The 26826-nt window shown below is 34.6% G+C and overlaps 2 protein-coding genes across 2 annotated transcripts; both read left to right on the plus strand.

Annotated features, from left to right (window-relative positions):
- Nucleotides 1-1743: 1743 nt before the first annotated feature.
- Nucleotides 1744-2827, plus strand: LOC148210594 (uncharacterized). Its single transcript, XM_088124900.1, has one exon. It carries the CDS (start codon nt 1846-1848, stop codon nt 2431-2433), a length of 588 nt encoding a protein of 195 aa, XP_087981026.1. The 5' UTR covers nt 1744-1845; the 3' UTR covers nt 2434-2827.
- Nucleotides 2828-8941: 6114 nt separating this feature from the next.
- On the plus strand, nt 8942-25802 carry LOC111014566 (putative RNA-dependent RNA polymerase 5). The gene is made up of 20 exons (XM_022289357.2): nt 8942-9184; nt 9285-10148; nt 10413-10572; nt 10672-10801; nt 12585-12659; nt 16903-17092; nt 18163-18361; nt 18456-18543; nt 18712-18852; nt 19694-19768; nt 19870-19941; nt 21209-21315; nt 21973-22121; nt 22207-22429; nt 22839-23064; nt 23461-23606; nt 23796-23961; nt 24946-25084; nt 25167-25330; nt 25446-25802. Exons 2-20 carry the CDS (start codon nt 9788-9790, stop codon nt 25680-25682), a joined length of 3048 nt encoding a protein of 1015 aa, XP_022145049.1. The 5' UTR covers nt 8942-9184; nt 9285-9787; the 3' UTR covers nt 25683-25802.
- The last annotated feature ends 1024 nt before the right edge of the window (nt 25803-26826 follow it).

Genomic DNA, 26826 nt, shown 5'->3' on the forward strand with positions numbered 1-26826 from the left:
GGAGAGAAGCAGAGGTCAAACGGGGGAGGGAAGAAGAGATAGAGATAGATATAGAGAGAGAAGAGGGAAAGAGGGGAAGGGAAAGAAAGAAAAAAAAATGACACGTGTTGAAAATAATATAATATTAAATAAATATCCAATTCACTAAGTCACGCCAGCATTCCGTTAGTGTTACTAACGAAAAGTTTAACCAAATGACGTTTTAGAATTATTTTCTAAACATTAGGGATCAAATTGCTATTTTTTGAAACTTAAGTAACAACTAGAATCATATCTCCAAAATTAGGGACTAAAAGTGTATTTTACGCAAATCCAGTCATCTATTAACTTGTCGTCTCATTTTTCCGTTAAGTCAACTAACGGTCAAAGGTTATAAAAGGACCATTTAGAACATTTTTTCAAACTTAAGGTTATAAAAATATCAAGGTTTTTTCAAAATAACGTTGCAGGTTGTGGCAACCAGCAGTTGACGGGCACAAACTAGTAGGTGAAAGCCCCACCACCAAATGTTCGGGATTTCTGCTTTCATTCGTTAGAATCCCGTACAATCCAACGCACTCATCCTCTCAAAACCGTAGTCCTTCTTGGTCAGCCACCCGTACCTATAAATGGGAAGGACGTCCATCACTACCAAATAAGTGAAAAATTTGTCATGGAAATCCTTAAGGTGACAAACCTTATTCTCTTACTTCGGTTACTGATTTGATCATTAGAGCGTATAAGACGGGACATTGTACCAACGCCAAATTCTTTTATTGTAGACTCATTTGCTCTTTGACGACTCACCATCCTGAAAGACACGTGTACCTCACCAAAATTCACCGTCAATTGTATTTAAAATAATACATTAGTAAAAAAAAAAAAAGAAAGAAAGGGAAGAAATGCATTTGGTGCAATTTACTAAATAGGTAAAAATAACAGTAGTGTAGATTGTAATTAACCTTAATCACTTCCTCTTTTCTGCTGCAGTAAAAGGAAAAAAGACCGAAGTAAAAGAAGGAGGCACGTGGAATTTGGATAGAGGGCCACGTTTTAGGGCTTAGAGTGGGTGGCTTTGTTTCTCAATGGGCTTCCTTCCGCCGTTTGATCTGCTCTCCATCCCGAAGACTTAGCATGAAAGAAACCACAATAATATATCACTTTTTTGTTTTGTTTTGTTTTGTTTTTTTTGAGTTCACAATAATTTGCCTTTGAAACAACGTGGCTGATTAAAATGTTAAAATATAATTATTGCAACTGAACATAAAATATCAATATTTCAAAAGTTAAAACACACAACGGGAACCAAAAAGTACACAATAAAAACAAAAACCAATTCTTTGTAAACGTTTCAATATTTAGAACTAAAATTTGTAGCCTAATTTCGAGCTTACAGTGAAACTAGGGGCAGGATTTCCTCTCTTTAGAACAACATAATAATGACTTTGTGTTTGACTGAATTTGCTAATTAATTTCTTAATAAACACGCCACTGGCTTACTTAAGTAATTCCGTTTTCATCTCAGGGATCTCCTCGTCATTTCACCCACAACTTCCAATTACATAGGAATTTCCCAAGTAACCTCCCCATCTACAGCGCGTGTCCACCACCTCCCACTTTATTCAGTTAGTGGGGTTGGACTTTCTTCCCACGCGTTGCTTCGTCCGTGGGGTTTTTAGACCTTCTCTCCTCTAATTTCTCTAAATCACCTTTTCTTTAATTAAATCATAAATTAATTACTTTATTTCCCTTTAAATACTCCCCTCCCCCTACCCCCCTCTCCACGCCAAAATCACAAAACCCTAAAAGCAAGCAATCGAAAGTCTCTCTCTCTCTCTCAATTCTCTCGAGCTCAGAAATCGGTTAATGGAAATCGAGCGAAGGCAAGCCATGGCGGCGAAGAAATTCTGGAATATGGTACGTGCTATTGTGTTGATGCTGCGAAAGGAGTTATCGAAGGGCCGAATCATAATGTCGGATCTTCATTTGATGATGAAGAGAGGCAAACTCGCCGGAAAGGCCATGTTCAATCTGATGCATCTCCACCACAACTCCGCCACCGACATAGCTCACAACATCGCCATTGCTCCTCAGGACTACGAGTTCAGCTGCAGCAACAGCCCCGCTTTTCCGGCGCTGCAGCTCTACGGCGGCGGCGGCAAGCGCGGCAAGCACCACCGCTACCTCGGCAACGACGTCGCCACCGTCAGCGCCGTTAAACGAGTGCTGGAGATGCTCAACAACGAGGCGGCCGTGGAGGCGTCGCCGATGGTGGCGCCGAGTCCGATGGTGAGGCCGTTGAGGGTAACGGACTCGCCGTTTCCTTTGAAGGACGACGGGGACCACAAGGTGGACGAAGCGGCGGAGGCGTTCATCAAACGGTTTTACAGTAATCTGAAGCAGCAGAGGATAACGGCGTCTCCGTCGCCGTACCACGACGCGTGGGGCCGGTAAGAGACGAAACGAATCGTTTTGGAGGAGACTTGTGGGATACCGTTATGTATCTATGTTTCCGAGCAGGAAGGAAAGGCTGAGCTGTATAGAAGTTTGTCGATTTTCCACAAAAAAAAAAAAAAAATCCACTTTTTAATGAACGACTTGTCGTCTTCACTTTGTAATCTGTATACCAAAAACCAAGTACGGATCTCGACGATCATACTTGACAAGAATTATCTTTTTTGTTTTTTTTTTTTTATATTGGAAAAAATAATATTGTATTGTTTGCTTGCTGTGGACTGGATACGCCAGGACCAAAAGGGCGAGTACAGCTTTAAAACAATATTTTTGTTTTTGTTTTTTAATATATGATATCTAAGTCCCAACAGCTAGATGCAATTTTGAACTACAAGTGCTTGATTGTCTTTAGTTTTGTGGATATACTTGTGGACTTGCATTATTGGTTTAGTTGATTGATTTTTAATTGAATATATGTTAAAGTGAGAGAAAAAAAATAAAGGTTAAAAAAAAGGAAAAAAAAGAGGTGTGTTTGCTGAATGTGAATGTCTCTTCTTTTGATAAAGTTGAATGAACTACATATCTGGTGGGTAAAGAAAACTTTGATTTAGAATAAAAATCAGTGAAAACTTTGATTTATGTGGTTGCCGGTTGGTGAGTCTTCACTTTGAATTTTATGAGGGATCTCTTTTTATAAATTTTGTTGTCGCTATAAATTAATTATTCTTTAACTATGATATTGATTTTTCATGGTTCTTTTTATTTCATTTTATTTATCAAGGATGAATAATAATTAACCCCTGTTATTATCTATGAGTTTGTAAAATTTTAACACATAATATATGCACAATGAAATCCTTTAAATTATGTACATACTTTTTAAGAAATTTATTAAGTGCAATATAAATTGTAATTAGAAAAATGAAATTAAGGAGATTAAAAAAATGCCACTTTTAGAAGTACATGATAAAAAAAAGAATAGTGTAAACCTTAACTTAAAAGACTACTTAATTAGATAAATTTAACAGGAATGAAATGATAATGAAAGCAAATGAAATATCAAAAAGGTTGAAGAGATTCCCTCTTTATCTCTCAAAACCATAGAGTAAGTTTTCTCCCTTTGAAGTTATTCTACAAGTATCATGAATATGTTCGAAATACCAGAATCAGTCACAAGTACGTTTATAAAGTAATGGGATATACGTGTGAGATTATATTTTCAGATATTATCTATTACTCATTTCGTTGTATTGTTAATATTTTTTAAATTAAAACTGTATCCTATGAAATTTCATATATATTTAAGACCGAAACCGTTTACTCGATAAATAACGGTTTGCATGGCAAGATAGAACTTCAGAAGAGAATAAGAATTCCAGCACATTAGTTTAAAATTATTAAGAATAACACTTGTGGATTTAAATTATAATTTTGATTAACGAAATTAAATCATGGAAAGTCGAAAATTTAAATGTGGTTAAGATATATGATAACTTTTGTGAGTGCATGAACCAGAACCATCCCTTTTATTTATTTTATAAGGATAAATGAGTCAGATTATACCTTAAAACGAAAAAAAAAAAAGGGGTTCGAGACAGTTATATAACTGTAAACCGAAATTATTGTTTTTTTTTTTTTTTGCGTACACTTTCGGGACTGGTTGATGGAAAATGCACCAACCCTTCCACTTTCCTTTTTCTCTGTTTGCTATAGGTTGAGGTAAAAATATGACTTATTGGCGAAATAAAAATACATCATCTTGGGTACTGGTTGATGACTCAACTATTAAGCTCATCCAGACTAAGTTTTTCTCTATTTGTTGTATGTTGAGGTAAAAAATAGATCGGCCAAATTAGAGACAGCCTCGAAAAAGTTACACGTTGATCTCAATGATTGTCGACTTGCAGAGCTCACTACCTATGACTAAGAGCCTCAAAGGAAGGTAAAAGAGTCTTAGCTTGTCTCGTTCGAGCTAACGATTTGACAGCTTCTTTCAGACAACCCGTGAGCGGCTCAACAACCACAATTACAAAACAAATAGTTGATGAGATTGTCGTCGTAATTATTACAGTGGTTCTCGCAACAAAAAGAGGTTCACCTAACCCTTATAAATACATCATCACTCCACCCAAACCAGGTATGCAATTTTGTCTGAAACTGACCGCTTGAATTCGAACTAACTTGAGTTTCAGAGTATCTGTTCCTTCTTTGCAAGTTTTCCTTTGCATAGCTTGCTCCTCCATAGCTCATCCGAGTGAAGATGAAACTGACCTTTGATTCTTGGCAGAATTCGGCATCAACACCCTACCTATATATGGTTCAACATATTCTTCCCTAAAATTTTTTAGAGAGCGATTGAGATACGATTAAAATAATGTTGATACAAATTCAATGATAATTTAATATCAAATCATGATGTTTTGTGTTCTAGAGTATTTCCTCTCGCTCACAAGTTAGAGGGAGTATTAAAATATTAATAAAAGTTTAAATCTCCGTTGATCCTTTTAATTTAAGTTTTTGAATTAAGTAGCTACTCAGGATAGTGACAGGAGATAAAAAAGAGAAAAAACTAACCTTGTTGTGTTTGTTTTGGTGGAGGAAAGATTAATTATTCCCATACTCTATTAATGTTTTGCCAAAAAATGACAGATAAATAAATCAATGTCATTTTCCATAATTTTAATATGCATGGTTGTTGGTTATATATATGTACTGTTTATTCTAGGATCATTTGAAAGCATAAATATTCTGAATATCCAACACCGTGTGCTTATCTTTAAAGCTCTTGTTATTTATATATAACATATAATTGAACTCACCATCATTAAAAAGGAAAAAAAAAAAAAAAAAGAGAGAAAAAAGGAAAATGATTTTTATTATGGGTAGAGGCCAAATTTAATATCCTTGTCATATAGCGCTTTGTGAAAAGCATGCACTTCCACTTGCCCCAAAACTTTGTATAAGTTTGACAAAGGGATCAATAGTGGAAATTTTTATATTGTTTTTTTTTTTCTTTTTAAATAAAGCCATATAGTTCACTTTAGTTTAGATTGTGAGTACTGAAAAATATGGGGGGTTTCTTTTTTATGGTGGGGCTGGTTGGTTTTTGGACAAATAATATTGCAGTTTCTGGTGGATTTTGTCTTAGGAAGACTTATCTGAAAGAAAAGGAAAAGATGTGGCAGTAGAGAAAAGGAAGCAAATTAAAAGTAGGGTTACTTTGGACTTTGGAGGCTCTCTCAAGGAAGTGTGTTTGGATTTATTTGGTATTATATTGGTCAGTGTTTAAAGTTTTTTTTCCTTAATTTCTCTCTTTTGGGGGAGCACTTAATTTAGTGTTTAGTGTGTGTGATTTCAATTATTGGAGAATGGAGAGATTGAGATGCCATTTTCTCAATGTCCTCTCCTCTTTGCAACTGCACGCACTTTTCTTTCACTAGTGGAAAATTAAAAGGTTTTGTGAGTTAGTTGGAGTGCTTAGTAGTTAATTTAATGGTTAGTAATTAACTTAAAGGGGTGGATGTATATGTTGGAAGAATTTGTAGGTTCGTGGCGGGGAGTAGTGGTATTGGGTGAGAGAGAATTTGAAGGATAGTGTCGGTTAGTGATCGGTTCTTACCCTTTTTTTTTTTTTTTTTTTTTTTAAATACTTGTGGTAATTCTTGATTCATGGAATAGAAATTCTTCCTTTATAGAGTTACTCTCTTGTTCTATTTCATTGTTTTCTTAGTTTTTATTACATGTTTGGTAATTGTTCGTCTTTATTATTGATAAACATTTTTTTTTTGTATTTCCCTTCCTAGTTTTTTTTTTCAAATCATAAATGTAATCATTATTTTAACATTCAGGACTTAACTTATAAAATGCATAATAAATATTTTAAAAATAAATATAATATAAAAAATAAAAAATGAATAATAAATTATTACCAAACACATCTCTATTCAGAGACGGATATATTTAATATAGTTCATGGTATTTAAAGAAAATTTTGAGTGGCCTGGATTTTCCTTCCTCTGCCTTCTCGCCCCATTCTCGACATCCCATCAACAAGTCCTAGCAGGTGCAATTTTGATATTTGATTTTTGTTTTTAGCGCATTTTTTTTTGTTTTCTTTTAAGTTTTCTTTTCCAAATATATTAATCTCATTGTCCCGAGTTTGTGTTATAGATTGGGCATGTTTTTTAATTTTTATTTAATTTTTCTTTTCATTGTATTTTTTTTTAAATTTTAGTTTTTAAATATATTTTTATTGTGATGGGATTGAATCTCATAACTATTTTGATTTGAAAATATTATTTTTTAGGAAAATGTATTCTTCATTTAAAAATTAATAATTCAACTTTTATGTCTAATTTAGCTGTTTTTATTAAATTTAAATTAATAATACTAAATGTATATAAATATCGTAATTTTTATCCTCAATTTAATAAAAAAAATTCATAAGAAATCATTAATTTAATAAAAATCAAGTTGAAGTTCTCAAATTAAGTTTGATTAATACACAAAACCTAGTATTAAATAACCTTGCCAAAACTTACAAATTTAAGTTAAAAAAAACTCCAATGTATTTTTTTTTTCCTAAATCCTATTAATTATTTCATATCAATTTTTTTTTTCATTTGACACATGAAAATATTTTTTTTCAACAAATTTTCAAATGAAAATCTATTGAAGGGTAAAATCTGCCACACATGTGAAAATTACGACACCTTGTTAAGGTGTAGATTGATACACATTGTCAAGTTTAAGTTTAAAATTGATATTTTTTTCGTTATGTTTATATGTCTTTGTGTCCAACGTAAAATCTTAATGGCCATTGTTCTTATTTCTGTGTTGAATTACAAATGGAAGAACAATAAAAAAAAATAGTTACAACACAGTTATGTTTGAAAGAGAAAACAAAAAATAAGAAAAAAAATCATAAAAAATAGAATACTTTATTGAATTACCATTACAAATCCTTCCTTGGAATATTATTAAGTGAAAGTTGCTGCCAGTTATCTACTCCCCTTGACAAACGATCTGCAACTGAATTGAGCTCCCTGTTCACCTGTTTTAACATTTCATCCTTTGTTTGCACAAACATAAATGTAAATATTTGTGTAAATTAATGCGAACATATTTCAATGGTTAAAAGTGCCTTTACTTCTTCGAAAGTCGAATGTTTAACCCTCCGTCTCTATCTTTATTGTATTAGGAAAAATAATGATTTAGATTTGTCATGGACTTAGTTAAATTGAATCAACGAGACTTAATATGACTTGCAGTCAATTTATAGCGACCTTATGGTTGACCCAATTAAAAAATAATGGTCAAGTTAGTTATTTCAATTTTTCTCCTCCTTGTTTTTACCACTTCTTCCTTATGCTTATTATTTTAAATATTACAATGATTGAAATGTTAACCTAAGCCTTTGGTAACCAAAGGCTTAAGTTTACTAATATCTTAATCAATTGATTTTTTTTCCTTTTGAATTATTTTGATTTTAGAATACTTCATATTTATGAAAGCAAAGATTCAAATTTATAGCTTTTCGTAAAAGGTAAAATTGCAATGGTCAGCTAGCAATTACTTGAGTTGTGCACGCATATTCTACTTTATAATCTTAATTTTGGACGTTATATATCTTCCACTACTATTTACCATCAATATATTTCTACTATTTCTTAGTTCCTATCTACACCATTACTTCTTATTCCAAATTATTTTTAACTAATTTTTGTTCACCTCAAATTTATTTATATTAAAGTATATCTTTGCTCTCTCATATAGAATGTTATCATATATATCAACTAAGAACGAATATCTATATATATATATATTATATCCCAACATTTTAAACCAAAATATAGTTATATTTAAAGTGAGCTAATTCTCAAAATATTCAAAATAATATATAGTTTTAGATGAGATGTAGATTGATTATAATATTGAAGATGCAACTTCGTAATTTTAAAAGAGAAGAAAACAAGTGTTCTAAAAGAAAGAAAAAAAAGAAACAAACGACCAAAATTTTAAATTTTGTGTTAAAGCTTGAAGAAATTATTTTAAGGTGAAATCCGTAAAAACTAGCATGGTATTTGAAGCATGTCTACATGGTTCTTTGCTTCTTTCATCTTTTATCTCTCTACTGTCCATATTTTGTTCTTATAATAATAAAAACTATAACAATTCCAACTTAAAATAGATATTCCAATATGGCAATATTTTTTTTGCAGGGTAATAATAGATATTATTTTCATATTTGGAAAGCTATTAAAGTGTATGTACCATTCTAAAAATATCATTCAACCATATTATATTCCAATATAAAGCAGTCTATATTTACTAATTAGACCGTTTCTTGAAAATATAAAGAACGAAGCCAAACGAGTAAAAATGAAATAAATACGTGAATAACAATTCTCTACAAAAGACAGAGAAAAAAAAAAAAAAAAGGATTTTTTCTAATTTATGAAGTTGGCATAAAATATATTTTGCTAAATGTAAAACGTCATGTCGTTCAATTCTCTTGATAGTGTTACCGGTGATTCGACGTATCGCATTTTTCAAACGTGGGACTGAAGTCTTATTCTGCTCAGTTCATCAGTTTTGCTCCCCGTCTTCTCCAACGACACGCCGTGAAACTGCTTCACTCGAAGTTGAAGACGAGCTCTGTGTAATTGTAATTTAGGTATCCTCTCCGACGAGCGAAATCTCCAATCCGGTTCAGCAAAAATCATGCCGGAGAAGACAATCCTTCTTAGAAGTAAAAAATAGGCTCTAAATTCAAGAGCTGCTCTACTTACTTACGAACTTAACGGTAGTAATTGTTCTTGTCACTTTGGATATTTGTTCTTACTTTTCAGGTCGCTCGCAGTCGCAGTCGCAATCGCAATCGCAATTTCGTTCTATCGGTTTTCAGAGTAGAAGTTCGAAACAGTGCGTTTTTCTGAGTAATTTGGTAACCGCACCAATACTCGGCCGCTTCAAGTGGAGTTGCAGATTAGTAAGGAAATTGTCTTCCCGACGTGAAAGGCGACGAAGACTCTGGTCTTTTCTTTGCAGCACCTACAAGGCTATTGCATTAAAGTAGTAAACAACAGAAACCCTCTGCCTTAAGTTATCATCTCCAGCCGTTGGATTCTGTACTTCAAATATCCTGTGGACAGTCCTGGCTAGCAAAAAGGATCTTCAGGACAGTGGAAAGCTTTATGATTGACTTGACTTTCGAGCATGGGAAATGGAGGAGCTCGCCTTGTCGTGTCAATGGAACTGTTCTTAAAAATTAGTATATATTAGTATACTGGTTTTCTTTGGCAGCACACTCTGGAGAAGTCTGCATTACAGCATTAGTTTGAAAGCTTTTGCGATGGCCGATCAATTTCAGGAAGTTCCTCTTCCACCGTCCGTTGAGCAGTTGCTTCTTGAAATATGTATGCAACAGAACCAGCCACCGCCTGATGCCAAAGTGCGACTGGCGTTAGCTTCATTGGGTGAAGAAGCAGCTCTTGATACTCTCCACAAAATCTCCTCACGCGCTGTTAGGAGCCTTGGCGGGTTCATCCTGCATATGGTTCGTAATGATCCTTGTACTCCTCAGAAGAAGATGGTTTGGGTTTCTCCGCACCAGAGTCCTTCCTCTTCCGGCGTTTCTCCGTTTCAAAGTCCTTCGACTTGCTCCGTTTCTCCGCATCAAAGTCCTTCAACTTGCCGCGTTTATAGCCCTCAAGGTTCTTTATCTTCCCTTTTTCGTGCTCCCGTTTTCCGATATAAGCATTCTTCTACACGTATTTTTACGCTTAGAGGGTCGAAGTTGAAACATAGTCTAGATGATACAACGTGTCTTCCTGCATCGAACTATTTTTAAATCGATTAGTTCAAAGGCATTGTCCAAGCCTTCTGTAAATCAAGGCAAACAGATGCATGCTTCAATGTGTTTAGTCCCCAAGTATTGGAATACGGTGCCAATTATTTTTTGCGCATACCTTTTGTAGGGTTAGGGACTACTGAGAGAACAAGCTTTCAGCCGCCGACTCTAGAAAAATCCGGAAGTTTTTCGTCTTCGGTTTCAGATAGAGCAAACATTCCACAATTTGTGGCGCTGGGAGAACTCGAGTTCAGAAAAGCGTTTCTTATATTGAGTTACATTGGAGGGTATACTATTTCTTGCTCTTGCATTTATAATCTACTGTTATTTTAATTTATATTACATTCTGCTGAAAACGAAATGGTTTCACCCCTTAATTCCTGCAGAGAAAGTCTTGAAATGGTCGCAACAGCAGACCAAATTCGAAGTCTGAGCCAGTTACCGATGGAAAAGTTCGAGCTTGAAGTTTGGAAAACATTTGGTGAAAAATGTGTTAGTAAGGAAGACCGCCGAGTGGTAAATTTGATTAACATTTCTAATTGCTTTATGATTATTTTATTTTATGCCAAAGCCTAACCGTCAAAGGATAAAACTAGAAACTTCCTTTCTAGAGATAGCTCAAGTTGAGCCTATAGATCAATAGACTAACTACTTAAACGAAGTCACAATACAGTAGCAATTAATAGACTGCATGAAGATTCCACTTTTAAAAATGCATGTAACCGAAATTTTGAATGTCATACAGATCAAAGGCAATTCTCTGGTTTTGCTAATCTAAATTTGTCAAATTTTTAATTGGGCATGACATTGGCATGGTTGCTCGTTTTTGGGGCCAGTTAGTTAGCGGAGTCCCCCGTCATCCTTTCCCTCTATTAACTATTTTCCTTGAATTCCAATTTCGTAGGCCTTGTTCGCCCCCCTCGGGGATTTCATTTCATACAACTTTGCTCTCAATTTCAAGTGCCTGCATTCTATAGAGAAGCATCGTATGTCTCTTCCTCGGTCTTTTTATTGCTAGTTTTCCTTTTTGCCATAGGTCCAAGGATGTCTATTTGTGGAGTTTCAATTCTTTAAATTGGCTTCTTTTCCCCACCTTTTTTTCCTTCCTCCCGTGTGCTTCTTACTTCTATGCCCTATTTGTTTTATAAGGAGGTAAGACTTGGGATTCCTTGCTTGGTAGGTATTACTCGAGAGGATTAACACCATTCGATTCTATTTGAGAGACTGTTCTATGCTGCTGGGTCCTCACTGGTGTGTTTTGTGGAAATGATCTATTGAGAGTTTGGAGCCCTTTCTTGTAGTTTTATCTATTTTTTTTGGGCTTGTCGTTTTGGCTCCTTCTGAGCTGGGATTACTTTTTTTGTAGTGTCCACATGTCTTCTTTTATATGTTTCATGAAAGTTTGGTTTTTAATAAATAAATCCAAAAGTCATGTGTGTCTACTTTCCAATCCATTTGCGAGTCAGAAGAGGGTCTTCTCGCTCCCTTCCTCCCTAGAGCTGAGTGTTATTTTCCTTGGACTTGAGTAAGAATTTTTAAACTTATTATGGTCATCGCTGGTCTCTGGGAATATCAGTGTCTTATTTTGCTCCACTCACCGCCATAGGCGATGGTTCATATCAGTTGAAACTGTGGTTTCTTACCTGAAGAATGTAAATGGCTCTTTTTCGAAAATTTAAAGGAAACTAACTTCATATGTTTTTGCACTTGAAGCTCTGTTAAAGGAACATCTGTGGATTTACTATTAGGACGACCATTTATAAGCTTGTGTAGATGAAGTCTATGTTGATGTCATTCTACTATGAACATTTTGTAATAGATTCTTATATGTTGACAAATGATTCGAATAATTGAGCTGGAGTTGGAGATGATCTCTCATTTTAGATATAAATGAATAACAAAACCTCAGCCAAAAATTAGAGTTACTCTAGGCTTAAACCAGCTTCCATCAAGATAAATGAAAGTATGAAAGAGAGGTTGGGTCTGCACGAAAAGAAATGCTCGAACACAGGTTATCCTTGGCTGTGACGTTGTTGATTTTATTGGTACACTGCCTTGTAGAAAAAACAGCACGTTGGTACTTTACAGAAACCATGTTGCACAATATTTATTTTGTTTTAGCAACGTAATTTCATAAAAATTTTGTTCTGTTAGTTGTTAGTTGTTACTGGGATTGAGCTCGATGATTTGAATGAATCTACTTTGTTGTCAATTTCTTATGCTAGGAGTTTATTTCTGTGACATATTCTATGCTGGACACTTGTCTTTCTTATGTACTCTCTCTCTCCTTCAATTGTAGAATGTTGATTGGGATCGTAGGAAAACACACATCTATCACTGTTATGTTGCATTAGATGGGAGTTACAAGTTCAAGGTAAGTGTGTGACAGCAGTATCTTAACATGGATGGCATTCTGCATGTACGCACAGTTTATCACCAATTTGGCTTGTCGAGTGCATGTTGGAAATTTTATTGTTTCAAGTTTTTTTTTTTTTATAAGAAACAAAGAGAATGCATTCAAATCAAAAGAGCCCAAAAAGGCGAGAACAACCTAATGGTGGAGGGTAGAGAGAACCCTCCCCAAAGAGAACTATACAATCGCATTCTTCCAATCCCGTGAAATAAAAAAAAGACTGTAGTTTCCAAAAGCCTTCTTGTGGATTGTGGCCCACCAAGAAGCTGTATGCTTTATATTCACACAAAAAGAATCTAAAGGGACAGATTTGTCCTCAAAAAGTCTACTATTTCTCTCTTTTCAAAGATGCCAAAGGAGAGCCCTCGCTGCACACTGCCATAGGATCGCAGCTTTGCCTTTGAGCGCCACCCCACCAAATCCTTCCGCTATGAAGTCATCTATATGTTTAGGAAGACAGAAGGAGAAATCCAAAAGCGAAGCCATATAGTTCCAAGCCCAAGTGGCAAAAAAACAGTGGATGAAAATATGATCCACCGAATCTGAATTTCTTAGGCAGAGACCACAAACCGAAGGGGAGAGCGTCCAATGGGGGAGCTTTCTTTGTATTCTCTCGGCTGTGTTTGTGCTCCTATAAAAGAGAGTCCATAGGAAAAATTTCACCTTTTTTGGAACCCTAAAATTCCATATCATAGAAGCTGTGGTCGTGTTCAATTTAGGGGAGGGAGCCGTCAAAGCTATAAAAGCTGATTTCGCTGTAAAACGACCTTTACTATCAGCCTTCCACCATAAACAATCCCTGCCTTGGCCCGGAACCATACCTCCTAATTTGTCAGTGAAAGAAGCCCATCTATCGATCTCCCTATCAAAAAGATTCCTTCTCAACCCGATATCCCAAGTTGAAGACTCGGTAACCCAGCAAGCTGCCACAGAATGGTTCTTTTTAGTGGAAAGGCTGTACAAATCAGGGAACAAAGAAGAAAGGCTGAAAAAATCCATCTATCCTCCCAAAATCTCACTGAGTCCTCCCTTGAAACTTTGAAAAAAGTGAGCTTTGTGAAGGCCTCTAGGTTGTTCTGTATATCTATCCAAGGTCTTCCAATAGAAGACCCTTGCAAAGGAAAGGCGTTTCGTTTCAAGTTTGACTTCTTTCTTTATAGTTTATACTATTTTGGGGATGTTAATGGTTTAACGTGGATTGAAATTATTTTGATATTATTAACTTCTGATTGTTTTTAAGTTTTGAAAAGAAGATTCACAACAAACAATCCTCCCATCATTTTCTAGTAAGAGCATACAGCTGAATGCATCTTTATGGTTCCTAAACCACAATAACTTTTTTTAACTACAGTTTAGCCATGATCCTTCAAGATTGGAAGACTTTTCTTCGTTAGTTCTTTAGGGGGGCCCCTTTGTAGTCACCCCTGCCCTTAGGCGGTAGTTTTTTTCTCTTAATACATATCGGTTAAAAAAAAAACCCCATTTCATAAATATGATGAAAAGATGCTGATGTAGTGAGTTTGATTTTATATTAGTTTGTTAGGTTGGCTTCTTATAAATAGCCAACCCTTTCCTTTGTAATAATCAGAATCTGAATATAAAGAATTTTCTTCAAGAATTGGTTTACACCAAATTGGTATCAGAGCCCTAGACAAATCTTAGGACCTGATGGCCGGCAAGAACGTAGCGACTTCCGGCAAGGGACCCATGGTGGATCTCGATACCTCTCAACCTTTATCACCTAAATCTACCACCAACCGTTTGCTGTTGATGGAGGATTCTTTAGGTGAAGTTTGGTCTAGCATCCACAACATCCATGAACTTGTGGGAAACTTAGGCCGCCAACTGGAACTTATATCAATAAAGCAAGAACGTCTTCGATTGGACCTAGGTAACAGAAACAATGAAGAACACGGCGACCAGTGCCAGGATCGACCAAGAAATAGATTGCGCACTCCGGAAACAGCAAGAAACGTGGGAGGCCATGAACGCCGTCACCAAGATTTGCAGTTATGTATTCAAGATTCGGATTTTTCTGATGACGAAGGGGATTTTGTTCAAGAGTGGGAGGTTCAAGAACAAGAATTCAATCGACAAGAATCGTTATTGAGATGTTTGGATCAAGAATTTCACAAGAATTGTCAAGATGAGCTAATGGAAAGGGAGAATCTTCTACTTGCCTCTGACTTTTTCCAAGAAAAACTCTCTCAGATAAGTTCAATCAACATAGAAGATGAATTTCTTTTGAGTTTTTCTGATTATTTCGATGAAGGAGATGAAATTTTATTTTGTTTGGAGAAACTTTTCACTAACACTGTAGCATGTGATAAAGATCCTAAAGAAGAGCATGTGGCTAAAGTTGAGAAAGGCTTGGTTGGAGCTGATATTATTGAAGTTGGAAAAACTGGAGAAAGCTCAATTTACCAACCTCAAGAATTCAAATCTAATTTGCTGCATGAAGGTCATGCTGTGATTGAATTGCGATTAATTTCTTTGAAGAACCAAGATCTTGCTAGTAAAGAATTGGGTTCTTTACAAATTCTATATGACTATAGGAAGTGAAGAAGTTATGGGTCGACTGCTGAATTCCTTCTGTGATTTTGCACTTGGTTGGATGATTAACACACAGCTTTATTGGTGTTTTGACGAATTGAAGACAATATTTTCAGTTGAAGTATATTTGAATCACAAAAGGAATAGAGATTCAGTTCTGAAAGTTTGCTTACTTCCTCCTATTTTGATTCCTTATAAACTCTGAGGACGAGTTTTTTTTTAAGAGGGAAGGAAGCTGATGTAGTGAGTTTGGTTTTATATTAGTTTGTTAGTTATGTTGGCTCCTTATAAACCAACCCTTTCCTTTGTAAAAATCAGAATCTGAATAAAGAATTTCTTCAAGAATTGGTTTACACCAGATGCACTCTAAAAAAATTCCTCAGAAGGAGCTCGTGGAAACCCAGCCCTCTTTGAGTTAATTAAAAGGGGGAATTATTAGTTGAATGACTTTACATATAGCAACACACAATGTGAATTTAGCTAGATCACGAGCCTCAACCTAAGATCTGAGTTTTGCTTAAAAGAACTTCGATTTTTATCTATCCAAATTCCCTGCAAAATGGTTTTAATTGCATTAGACTATAAAATATTTGATTTTCCTTTGAGCTTTTGGCCGTACAAACTGTCTTAAGTTCCTCTTTATATTGCTGTTGAAACACCAATTACATTTGGAACAGTGATCTATTCAAGGGTCTTCAACAACTATTTGGTTATAAAATTGAGACGAGAATCAATAAACTCATTGTACCAAGTGGCTTTTTAATTTATGCCAAAAAAGTTAAACTTGACAGGTGCAAGGAAACGTGGAACATAGTTTATTCGTAGTTATGTTTATCAAAAATAAAACTTTAAGAAAAGCACCTCTCAAAAGAAAATCAAGAATGTCAGGTGCTGTATCTAGGTGGGTCTTTCAATATTTACATGGACTCTCTCTCACTCTCTAAAATTTCCTCCAAGCCTGCTAGAAAACTAGTAGCAATTATAAGTAAGATTATTTGTTAAGGTCGCAAAGGAGGTTAGGGTTCTCTTTTATCTATTAGTATCTTGCATATCAGCCTGTACTAGAAGGTGCATTTGGCCCAGGTGGTGGCTTGCGGGGTCCACCCTCATTTAAGATGAGCGACCAACCTCCAAAAGTGTCTCATGCTTAGAAAATCAAAGAATGACATGCTTCCCCATGCAACCAAGTTCTTATAATTCGGAAGTATAGTGATGATGTAGTAATCACCATGTCTTTGTATAAATGTGAAGTGCGAGATCATTATTTAGCTACGTGATACATCTACTAGCTTTACCAGCTTAGGCTTTAACTTAACTTAGTGTCTGGTAGACACCAAATCAATGCTCAACATTCTTCTATGAAGGTATTCTATATTTCTCTTTTCTCTTTTAGCATTGCTGTTTGTTAACGATGAACAGTATTGAAGTAGATCACGCCAACTTAGGCTGCTTCCCAACCAACATTCAGCAAAGACTTTCTTGACATGTCCAACTTTTTTTTTCATGGGAATGATAGCATTACTATTCTAATACATGCAGTATACATAAATATTCGCAATTGTGTGAGTCTGATCTTCTTGGCAATGTCATTTCACTGTTGTTAAAGAAGTTTCGTAGTTGCAGTTTGTTACTACACGTAATCTATGTTCAGGGCCCATTTTTGAACAATACAAAAACTCATCTGCAAAGGGTGTTAGGCGATGACAATGTTTTGATGGTCAAGTTTGCAAAAGACACATCTGATAGATGTTCAACAAACCATCTTGGTGGTTCCTTTTATGCTTATAACAAGATCGCTAGAGATGGAATCCTTCTTGGATTGCGTCAGTATTGTTTTTTTGGTGAGTCTTTATGATGCTTTTTTATGAATACCTTGGTTGTGCTTGTTTCTGCAGCATTAACAGATGAGAGGCAGTGCAGATAACATAATTCAAAGTGTTAATTGATAAGAAAGGAAAAATAATTCTTCCTTGATTATTCCAAATGATTGATACAAGGCTATATAAATAGCAGTCACAAAGAAGAAACTAACGAGAAATTCTTGCCTATTAGGATAAACCTATTAGAACAATAAAATCCTAACCTAAATAAAATAGGAAACCTTTAAAATAAAATAAACTATAATTTAACACAAAGTATCATTGTTTTATGCCTGATGAATTTACTCAAGAATTAATAATTTTGGTTTCAATGGTTAATATGCATTTATGACAGACTCAGGTTTAGCAAATTTTCTTGGTCCAATTTTGTTGTTACTTGGCTATTTTATCTCCTAATCTTCCTCCATTTTTGCTTAAATGAGCATCAGAATTCATGATTGTACTAGGCTATCTCTTCCTATATCTCCCTCCAGCTCTTCTCATCCCCCACAAAAAAAAAAAAAAAAAGATATCCTCTTAGCTCAAAGTTAATATCCCATCTCTTAAATTTTGTTGTTTGTCATTTTCTTCTGTTATTGCACATTCTAATTCATATATTGCTTTGGCAATGGAATCTTATTTATTTTTTAAGTTCCTTAAATTTATTTCTTTTATTTTTATTGCACATGCTAGTTCATATATTGCTTTGGCAATGAAATCTTATTTATTTTATAAGTTCCTTAATTTTATTTCTGTTATTTTTATGCAAATACATTATTCCTTAACTATGTCATCCAAAATTCAATATACGGACTTCACCTCATTAGTTGAATGATTCAAGGTCTTTGAGCTTATTGCCTTTCAGTTATTATGTATCTTTATGGTTTGTATGGTTTCTTAGCTGCAAGGGATATTCTCAGAAGACAAATGATTAGGATTCAAGTTTTAAGATACTTTTTTTTTTGCCATTACTGGCTTTTTGGTCATTTCTTCTGTTTTCGTCTATGCATGATTGGCTGTCCTTTGTCACTATTGTTATGTGTATGGAACAGTTTTCAAAGATGGTGGCAAGGAGGAAAAAAAGAAGAATCCAACCGCATCAGCAGTGAAGTGTTACTTTGTCCGAATGGAGTCAGATGCATATCTTGATAAGATTAGACCTTATAAATTATCAAATAAAACTCTTTTTGAAGCTAGGAGTCTTTTCATGCATGCACATATGGTGTCTAGTGTAGCAAGCTACATGGCTAGGTATGCTGGTGATAGAGAATGCATTTATTTTACATAGCAACTTCTATGTCATCGCCCTGAATGTTCTCAATGAGTATTTATATTTGTTATGTAGGTTTTCACTCATTCTGTCAAAGAGCATAAACCTCAAAATTGATTTATCTACAGTTAATGTTCAAAGAATTGGGGATATACCGTGCAAAGTATGACATTCAACTACTACTACTGCGCCTTGTGGTGGAGGGGAAGGGGGTAGAATTGCAAAAATATAAATCCCTCTTACTCCATCTTTCTCAAAGTTATAATAAATCGACTTTTTTGCTGCACATTCTATTTATATCTACTTATTTTTGGTTTATCCTAAGCTGTAGGATGTCTATGGTAATGTCATCTATAGAGATGGAAAACCTCTTATACATACAGATGGAACAGGATTTATATCGGAGGACTTGGCTTTGGAGTGCCCTATGAATGTATTTAAAGGGCAGGCAAAGCATGATACCAACCTTAAGGTTTGAGATTTCATGTTAGTAAATTAATATCTTATATCTGTATAAATAGCATAGCTGTCAATTATTCTAAAGAATTCTGAAGCTGTGACTATTGTTATGGTTAACTTACTGATGTTCTAAAGAATTCATCTAGTTGTAATGATGAAGAATGCGTTTTCACTTGATTATATTTTGAGTTCAAAAGCTCCATGTACTAAATGTTTGGATGTTGACGTAGATTAGTGGACAACAAGTATCAGTTACATATTAAAGAGCGAATTAGTACCTAAACGCATATAAACAGTACCTTCTCTGCATGAAAGCAAAACTTGAGGCTTGAGGACCGATCAAAATGTCAATCAGTTTTTCTCCACTCCAGCACAATGGATAGAGTTGTAATTACATGAAACATAAATTTCCAACTAGAAGTCTTAATCAGTATTTTGTCAATAATATTTAAAATTCATCTATATTACCAACTAACTTTCACAAAAAACAAAAAAATTACAAACAAACTTGGTTAGGAATGATCAGGTATCAAAGTCAACAACTGACCTTGAGGTATGTTAACACTCTCCCTTTATTCTGTTTCATTTTTTCCCCAGTATGAAGTTTTATTCCTATAAAGAATAACTCCATAAGTATTTAAATAACTCAGCTTATTTATGTAAATAATGCACATGCACAGGAGTCTAGTTGGTTTCTTGGATATTTGTCATCTCCTTTTGCTACCTTGTCTTCTTTGCATAACGGTTTTAAATTTATTTTTTTATTCTCAAATTTTTTAATGGTTATATCTTTCTAAAATCATGTTAATTTGTTTGATGTTTCTTGTGCATGCTATATCACCTTCACATAATAGAGATTTTCCGCCTTTGAAGAGTTCCAGAATAAGACTTTACAACTGACACTGCCAGGACTTGAACTGCGGGAACCAGTATGTGTATCTAGATTTTATCTCTTTGAGTTTCTATTGGTTGTGTGAAGTTTATATTTATCCATACACTCACTTTTATTTAATTCTCTTTTCATTGGAAGCCCTTGCTAATTCAGTTCCGACTTTTTTACAACGGTCGTGCTGTTAAAGGAACATTTCTAATTAATAAACAGGTATATTTTTCTAGTTCGAGAAGAGTTATTTGGCATTCATCTTGGTCATGAAATCTGTAGTGATTATTACTCCTTAGTGACAAGCTGCGCTTGTAGGTTATTGACCTCATATATATTGCCCTTGATTTAGGTTCTTAATTTTTCTCCATCTAGTATGGTAATACATTTCAGTACCCAGAATAAGTGAACATGATGCTTTTAATTCTACATATCATATATACGGTTACTTTTATGTATTAACATAATTTCAATACTTGCCAGACATGTAGTTCAACTAGTCAAGCCATTACTTATCTCTCTAAAAATTAGAGGTTTAAATGTTTACACATATAGATAATTGGAGGTTTAAATGTTTACACATATAACTTGGCCTTTCTGTGGCACTCTAACATTGACAGTAATTTGCTCTGAGAAAAGATGGATACTTTGCTATAAAATATTAGGATAAATGGAAGAAGCCCCTAAAGTTCTGTTAGACCTCCAATTAGAAAGGTTTATGTAAGGAAGGGCAAAACAGGAATTGTGGAGGACACCTTGTTTCGAGTTAACTGTTTTATTTTGTTTTTTTTGTATCGGGGAAGTTACAACTTCCTTAGGCAGTTTATGGTTTTTGTTGGTATTTCTTTATTATGTTGCTTTTGGTACACACGAGATTATCTTGTGTATTTTGGTGTGTTTTCTTAAAGAAGTGTGGAGAGTTAGATGGCCTCTAGAATAGGTCATCCTTAAGTTGATTTGCCTTGTGTTGTTAAAGTTGTTCTTGATAGGGAATCCTATCAAGTTCATTGTTAAATGATGATTGGTCGTAAGGGCTTACCCTGAGAGTTGGGGATGGCTCAAGGGTGGACATATGGTTAAATACTTGGATTATAGAACACTGTACAGTTAGTGGATAGCAGTTTTGCAATGGGTATTGGTTTTGCCGACTAATGAAAAATTCAGTTTTTTTTTTTTTTAAAACCATGATATATTTAATGCAACGTCAGTATTTCCTTATCTGGATTTTTTTCCGTCTCAATACAGATAAAGAGAAGGGCCTTCATGTATTTATTTAATTATTATCTCCATTTGTCTTGGGCTGTAGTTTAACTCTACAGCAGAGTTATTACCAATATCATAACGTGAAATCTGATTACTATATGATTTTATTAGTTTACATTCTATTTGCAGTATAGCTGCAATTTTCTTATGGAATAAATGTCTCTTCTCTGCAATCTTTATTTCTACTGTTTTATGTTACTCATAGTTCGTTAACTTAAATTTGCAGCTTCCTTCTAGAACAATTCAAATCCGCAATTCTATGATTAAAGTTGAAATAGATCCAAATCTTGAAAATGCCAAAACAGAGAATTCAATGGAGGTAGTAGGGACCAGGTATCTAACATCTGATGTTTGTTTTTATGCATCTTGCGCATGGCATCCTATAGGAGTTCAATGTCGATTTCCTTGTCAATTTTCCTTATGTCCATACTTGGGGCGAAATGGGATGCTGAATTCATGATTGTTCTTAAATCTTGTTTTGGATGAAAAGATCTTGAACCGGAGGAGGGGGTATAGAATCCTTGGAATATTTACCAATCGTGCTGTATTAACTTTGAGAGAGAGTTGCATTATATTTCGTAATCCTGCTGGTTGCAGCCTTATAATCGAGCATATTTCTTGCTTAGCCTTTTCCCATTATCTTTGTACCAGTGTAAATAGGAGATTTATGTCTGTTGATCATAAAAAAGAAAAGAAATAGAAAATGCAATTTGAAATTTATTTTAGCAATATGCTACCAGGGCTTTTATGTTGGGCATAACAACCAATGGTAGTTGCTAATCACCTTAAAGTTTCTATTCCAATTTCCCGTACAATGGCCTTTTACTTGTAATTATAATTTACCTTCAAAGATTCTGAATAGCATGGCAGTTTCCTTTCTCTAATCATCTCACTCCGTACAATGGCCTTTTTCTTGTAATTATAATTTACCTTCAAAGAATTTCTGAATAACACTGCAGTTTCTTTTCTCTAATCATCTCTCACTCTCAGTAATCATCCAAAGAAGACATTTCTTTCAAGAAACTTAATAGCACTTCTGAACTATGGAGGTGTCCCAAGAGAGTATTTCATGAATATCCTTGTGGATGCTTTGAGCGATGTTCAGGGTGTTTTCTCTAGTAAGCGTGCAGCTTTAAGAGGTATAAGTTTTATTGTGCTGGTTTCTTTTCTTCTCTTTGAAATTACTGTTACTCATTTTATGTTACTCTCTCGGTTCTCTTACAGTTTCCATTAACAACGGCGATTTGGATGACTTCCTAGTTGCAAGAATGATTTTATCTGGAATTCCTCTTGATGAATCATATTTGCAATATCGATTGTCTATGCTGCTGAGGGAGGAGAAAAAGAGCTTGAAAAGTGGAAGGCTTCACGTGCCTGGATGTTATTATTTAATGGGGACAGCTGATCCTACCTGTACTCTTGAAAGCGATGAAGTCTGTGTTATCCTGTATGTATTACATACATGATTTGTCAATTAGTTTTACTTGTTTGCATGGGAGCACTTAGTGGCAGGAATTACATTTCATTCACCAACTATTCAGCTTTATTTCTGACGGTTAAAAATGGAATGCGATAAATATACAAGTTCAGAAGAACAGATTTTTACGGTTCTGAGAACAGTAGACCCGTGCTTCACTTTTTCACGATGTTCAAAAGATTTTAACAATCTTACTTGAGTTTATATATCATATTATCTCAGTACTATTCAATCAATTGACGAGCTGACATCCAATAAATAGGGTATAATTATAACTCATAATTTACTTGTTTGACTTGAGAACCCTGCTTTATTGTTGTGTGGTCTTTGATTTTTTCGTCATGTAGCTATTAACATGTTTTTTGCCCTCTCCAAATAGTGAGAATGGACAAATCAACGGGAAGGTTCTTGTTTATCGCAATCCTGGACTACATTTTGGTGATATCCATGTTTTAACGGCTAAATATGTGGAGGAATTGGTACCTGTAGTGGGAAATGCAAAATATGCTATATTCTTCTCTTGCAAGGGTCCCCGTTCCGTGGCTGATGAAATAGCTGGTGGTGATTTTGATGGTGATATGTACTGGGTTTCGAGAAATTCTCAAGTAAACACACATGCACCCTCAAACTTCTGGCCACAAGTTTTATCACTTGAATTTGATTTTTTCTACTTTTAAACAATGTTTTCATGATGCTTTGTTCGTTGGGGGACGTTTCGTCATGTTTTCTGCTCAGGGTTTAGTTAAAAACTGTTGTGCCTTCCATTAGGATTGATGTTCACACACACTTTTAAGGTTATGCATGGACGGTTTTGTGGTTTAGTTTGTCATCATTTGGGATCTTTTGATCTTGAATCGTCTGCATGCACTTAAGATTTGGATTTGTGAAATCATGACTCCGCAATCCTGTTATAAATTTCTGGAAAATAAATTAATTTCACATTCATTTTAATGGAGTCACTGCATATCTATTCTGAGTGTTTATTTTTGGAGTTTTTTCAGTTGTTAGAGTATTTCAGACCAGGTGAACCTTGGAGGCCAAGTCCTTCAATGGAAGGAATAACTAATAAAAAGCCAAATGAATTTTCTGCTGAGGACCTAGAGGATGAGCTATTTAAATTATTCTTGACAACTAGGTTTCAGCCGAGGTATGTGATGGAGTGTAGTTCTTGTGATTCTGTATCTATCTATGCATACTTTCTTTTTTTCCGGTAGAATTTCATGGTTATTCTTTTATGTTTGTGTTATTTCATACTTTTATGATTTGATTGATATGAAGTTTGCCATCAATTGTGCTTACTGATGGAAGATTTGGATTATTCTGTGGGTACATTCAGTTATGCTAAGAGTGTTGCAGCTGACAACTGGCTGGCTTTAATGGATCAATTACTAATGCTGGGTGAAGATCGTAAAGAAGAAAGAAATCGTGTAAGGGCAAAGATTCTCCAGTTGATCAATATATATTATGATGCTTTAGATGCACCTAAAAAAGGCGGGAAAAAGGTCAGTTCCATTGAAGGTTTCTTTTGATTATGAATTGTCTCTTTATGAAATTGTGTTACTGTTTATGTTCTACATAGATTTTCGCAGGATATAACAAGTGATTTGGAATTTGCTTTAAACTTAGCTGCAGTTACTCTGCACTCTAGCCATTTTTTAATTGCAACACTTACCTCTCGATCTAATGTACATGTAACCTGTTTATGCATCCTTGTTAGTTTCGAGAAGCGAAGTAGGGTGATAGATATCTTTTTTTGAGTTTGAAATTCAAGAAAACAGAAACAGAAACCTATTACTTTTTGAAAGGAAATTATGAAAGGTTACTAAGCATTCATGACGTTAGTTCTCTCCTAAGACTATTCTCAAACTCTGCACTATCCTTAGTCCCAACTGAAATTGCATGACTACAATATTGGGAACGGTCACACGTTTTGAACCTTCATCTTGTTCTTGTTCATCCAAGAGCCAACTTTGCTTCACATTCTATGGATTCCCATGGGTTACATGTACGACTCTCCTAATGGAGCCAAACAGCCTGCTATATTTTACACTATTAGGGCACCCCTTCAAGAATGAAAATAGAACTTTCCACTTCATTAGAGAGCTTTCTTATCTTCTCTATGAAATAAAAGAAACAAAAGGGCCTTCATCGGTAAAGAAAGATCCTTTGAAAGTTTTTACTCTTTTTTCCCTCTTGGTGTATAACTGTTCCTCTCTTTCATAGTTGTTTTTTCTCTCTAGTCCTAGCTATCATTTTTTTCTCTTCTTTTTGGGTTGGATAAGATATAACTGTCATATGAACACTCTTTTGACCGATTGGATGAGTTTTTTTGTAACCTCACTTGGTTCAAGGCTTGTCTCTTTTTTTAAATTTCATCCAATCAGTCATCAGTGGAACATAAAGAACGATCATTTTGAATAATTTGTAATGGATTTCCTTCTCAATAATTCCTTGTGTCCAATAACATTTTTGTTTCCTTTTGATAGATAGAAGTTCCAAAACACCTAAAGGCGGGAACTTTGCCACATTTCATGGAAAGGGGAAAAAATTCATATACATCAACTTCAATTCTTGGACAAATTTTTGATACCGTTAACATGTATCAAGAAGAAGTGCCAAACATTGGTGAGTGTTTTTATTCTCTAAATCACATGAGAACGAACTCTCTTCGGGCCGACTCCTAATGCATGTACACTACATTGTTCAGAGGTTCAGAAACTTCCTTGCTTTGAAGATCAAGTGCCGGATGATATCTTGATGAAGTGGAAGTTCCACTATGAGATGTACCGAGCCGAGATGAAAGATGCCATGCAGCTTGATCCTGATGCCAAAAACGTAGCCGCTGAAGCAACCATTAAAAAGTACAAGGAGGTAACTTTAGAATCCAGAAATCAATATTTTAGACTGTTATCCCTCACTTTCTAGATCAACACCAGAAAAAAAACATTTCTTGATACTTGTTATATATATATAATTTTTGGCACAGATATTATATGGTGCCGAAGAGCTCGAGGGTAGCCCGAGATGGTTGGAGGAAGTATGCAAGGAAGCTCTTGCAATTTATCACGTCACATATGACCATGCCATGAGCCATGGCAGTGTGCGCTATTGCAGCTTTGCGTGGAGAGTTGCAGGTTCCGCTCTCTTCAAGCTCTGTGCCAGAAAACAATCCGAAAGGAGCTTTCTTTGTCTCCCTTCAGTTATGCGTGAGATTTTTGGTTAAAATCAGTAGTTTTATAAATGTAAATGCACTGTATATACTCTGAGATGTAAATAATCTTATGTAAAGTATGGTCAATGTTAGGGATCATATTAAAATGTAATTTGACCCAAGTATTTTACATCTCCTTGCTTATCTTTTAGGAACCTGTTAGAAATGATTTTGTCACGGTTAAAATTACTTTTGCTACCGTTAAAATTGCTTCTCCTTATTAAAAAAAATTGATTTTATGAAAGTTTAAAGTTATTTTAAATTGATTTTTAACGTATCATTTGGATGGTGATTTTGAAAAATTAATTATACTTAAATCTCTTCTTTTTTTTTTTTTCCAAAATCACTTATTATACCATGATTTCCAACTACATTCTGAATTTGTTTATTATCATTATTATTATTATTTTTTTCGTTTGTGGGATGGTCGTTCTAGATCCTGTTCACAATTATGTGAAGGTTAGGCATGTTAAAATCATAGATCAGATCAAAAGTATATTTGAACCAAAATTTGATCATTTATTGGGAAGAAATAGATTTTTTTCATCGACGAATTTTGTGAGTTCAACCATCCAAATGGAAATAAATTGTTTTTTGTTGGGGGATTTGAGCCTTTGATGATTCTTTTGAGCGATGATATATATCTTTATAACTGGTTGAACTATGTTTAAGTTAATTTTATCAATGCAATTTTACACATGCAAACTTCTATAATCGTGACAAACTTCATGCGGCGGTTCACAATTGTATGATCTATTAAATGTTCAAGTTGACTATATTATATAATTTTGCTTAAAAAGAAATAAACTGTTTTTTCTATTTTGCATTTGTTGAACTCATTGGTTTAAATAATCCAACAGTAGAGTGAACTTTATTAGCAAAGGATTAGGGATCCTAATTCAAATTTTGCCATCTCAATTAATAATTTAAAGAATAATAAAGTGATTTCTGATTTCTAAAGAGAGGCTATGCAATCATTGATGCAAACAAGCATTAGGATAAAACCAAACCATCAACCTTTATGAAAAAGAGACATTTTTCAAGCAATGGGTTTACCTCTTTTCTTTAAAGCAAGACCATGTGAGGTGAGTAAGATTCCTCCAAATAAAAAAAGAAGCTACAATATTGATTCATAAGATATGGATTAATATCCATA

Source organism: Momordica charantia, assembly GCF_013281855.1.
Source record: "Momordica charantia cultivar OHB3-1 chromosome 6 unlocalized genomic scaffold, Mcharantia_2.0 BLBB01000006.1, whole genome shotgun sequence".
NCBI classification, from domain to species: domain Eukaryota; kingdom Viridiplantae; phylum Streptophyta; class Magnoliopsida; order Cucurbitales; family Cucurbitaceae; genus Momordica; species Momordica charantia.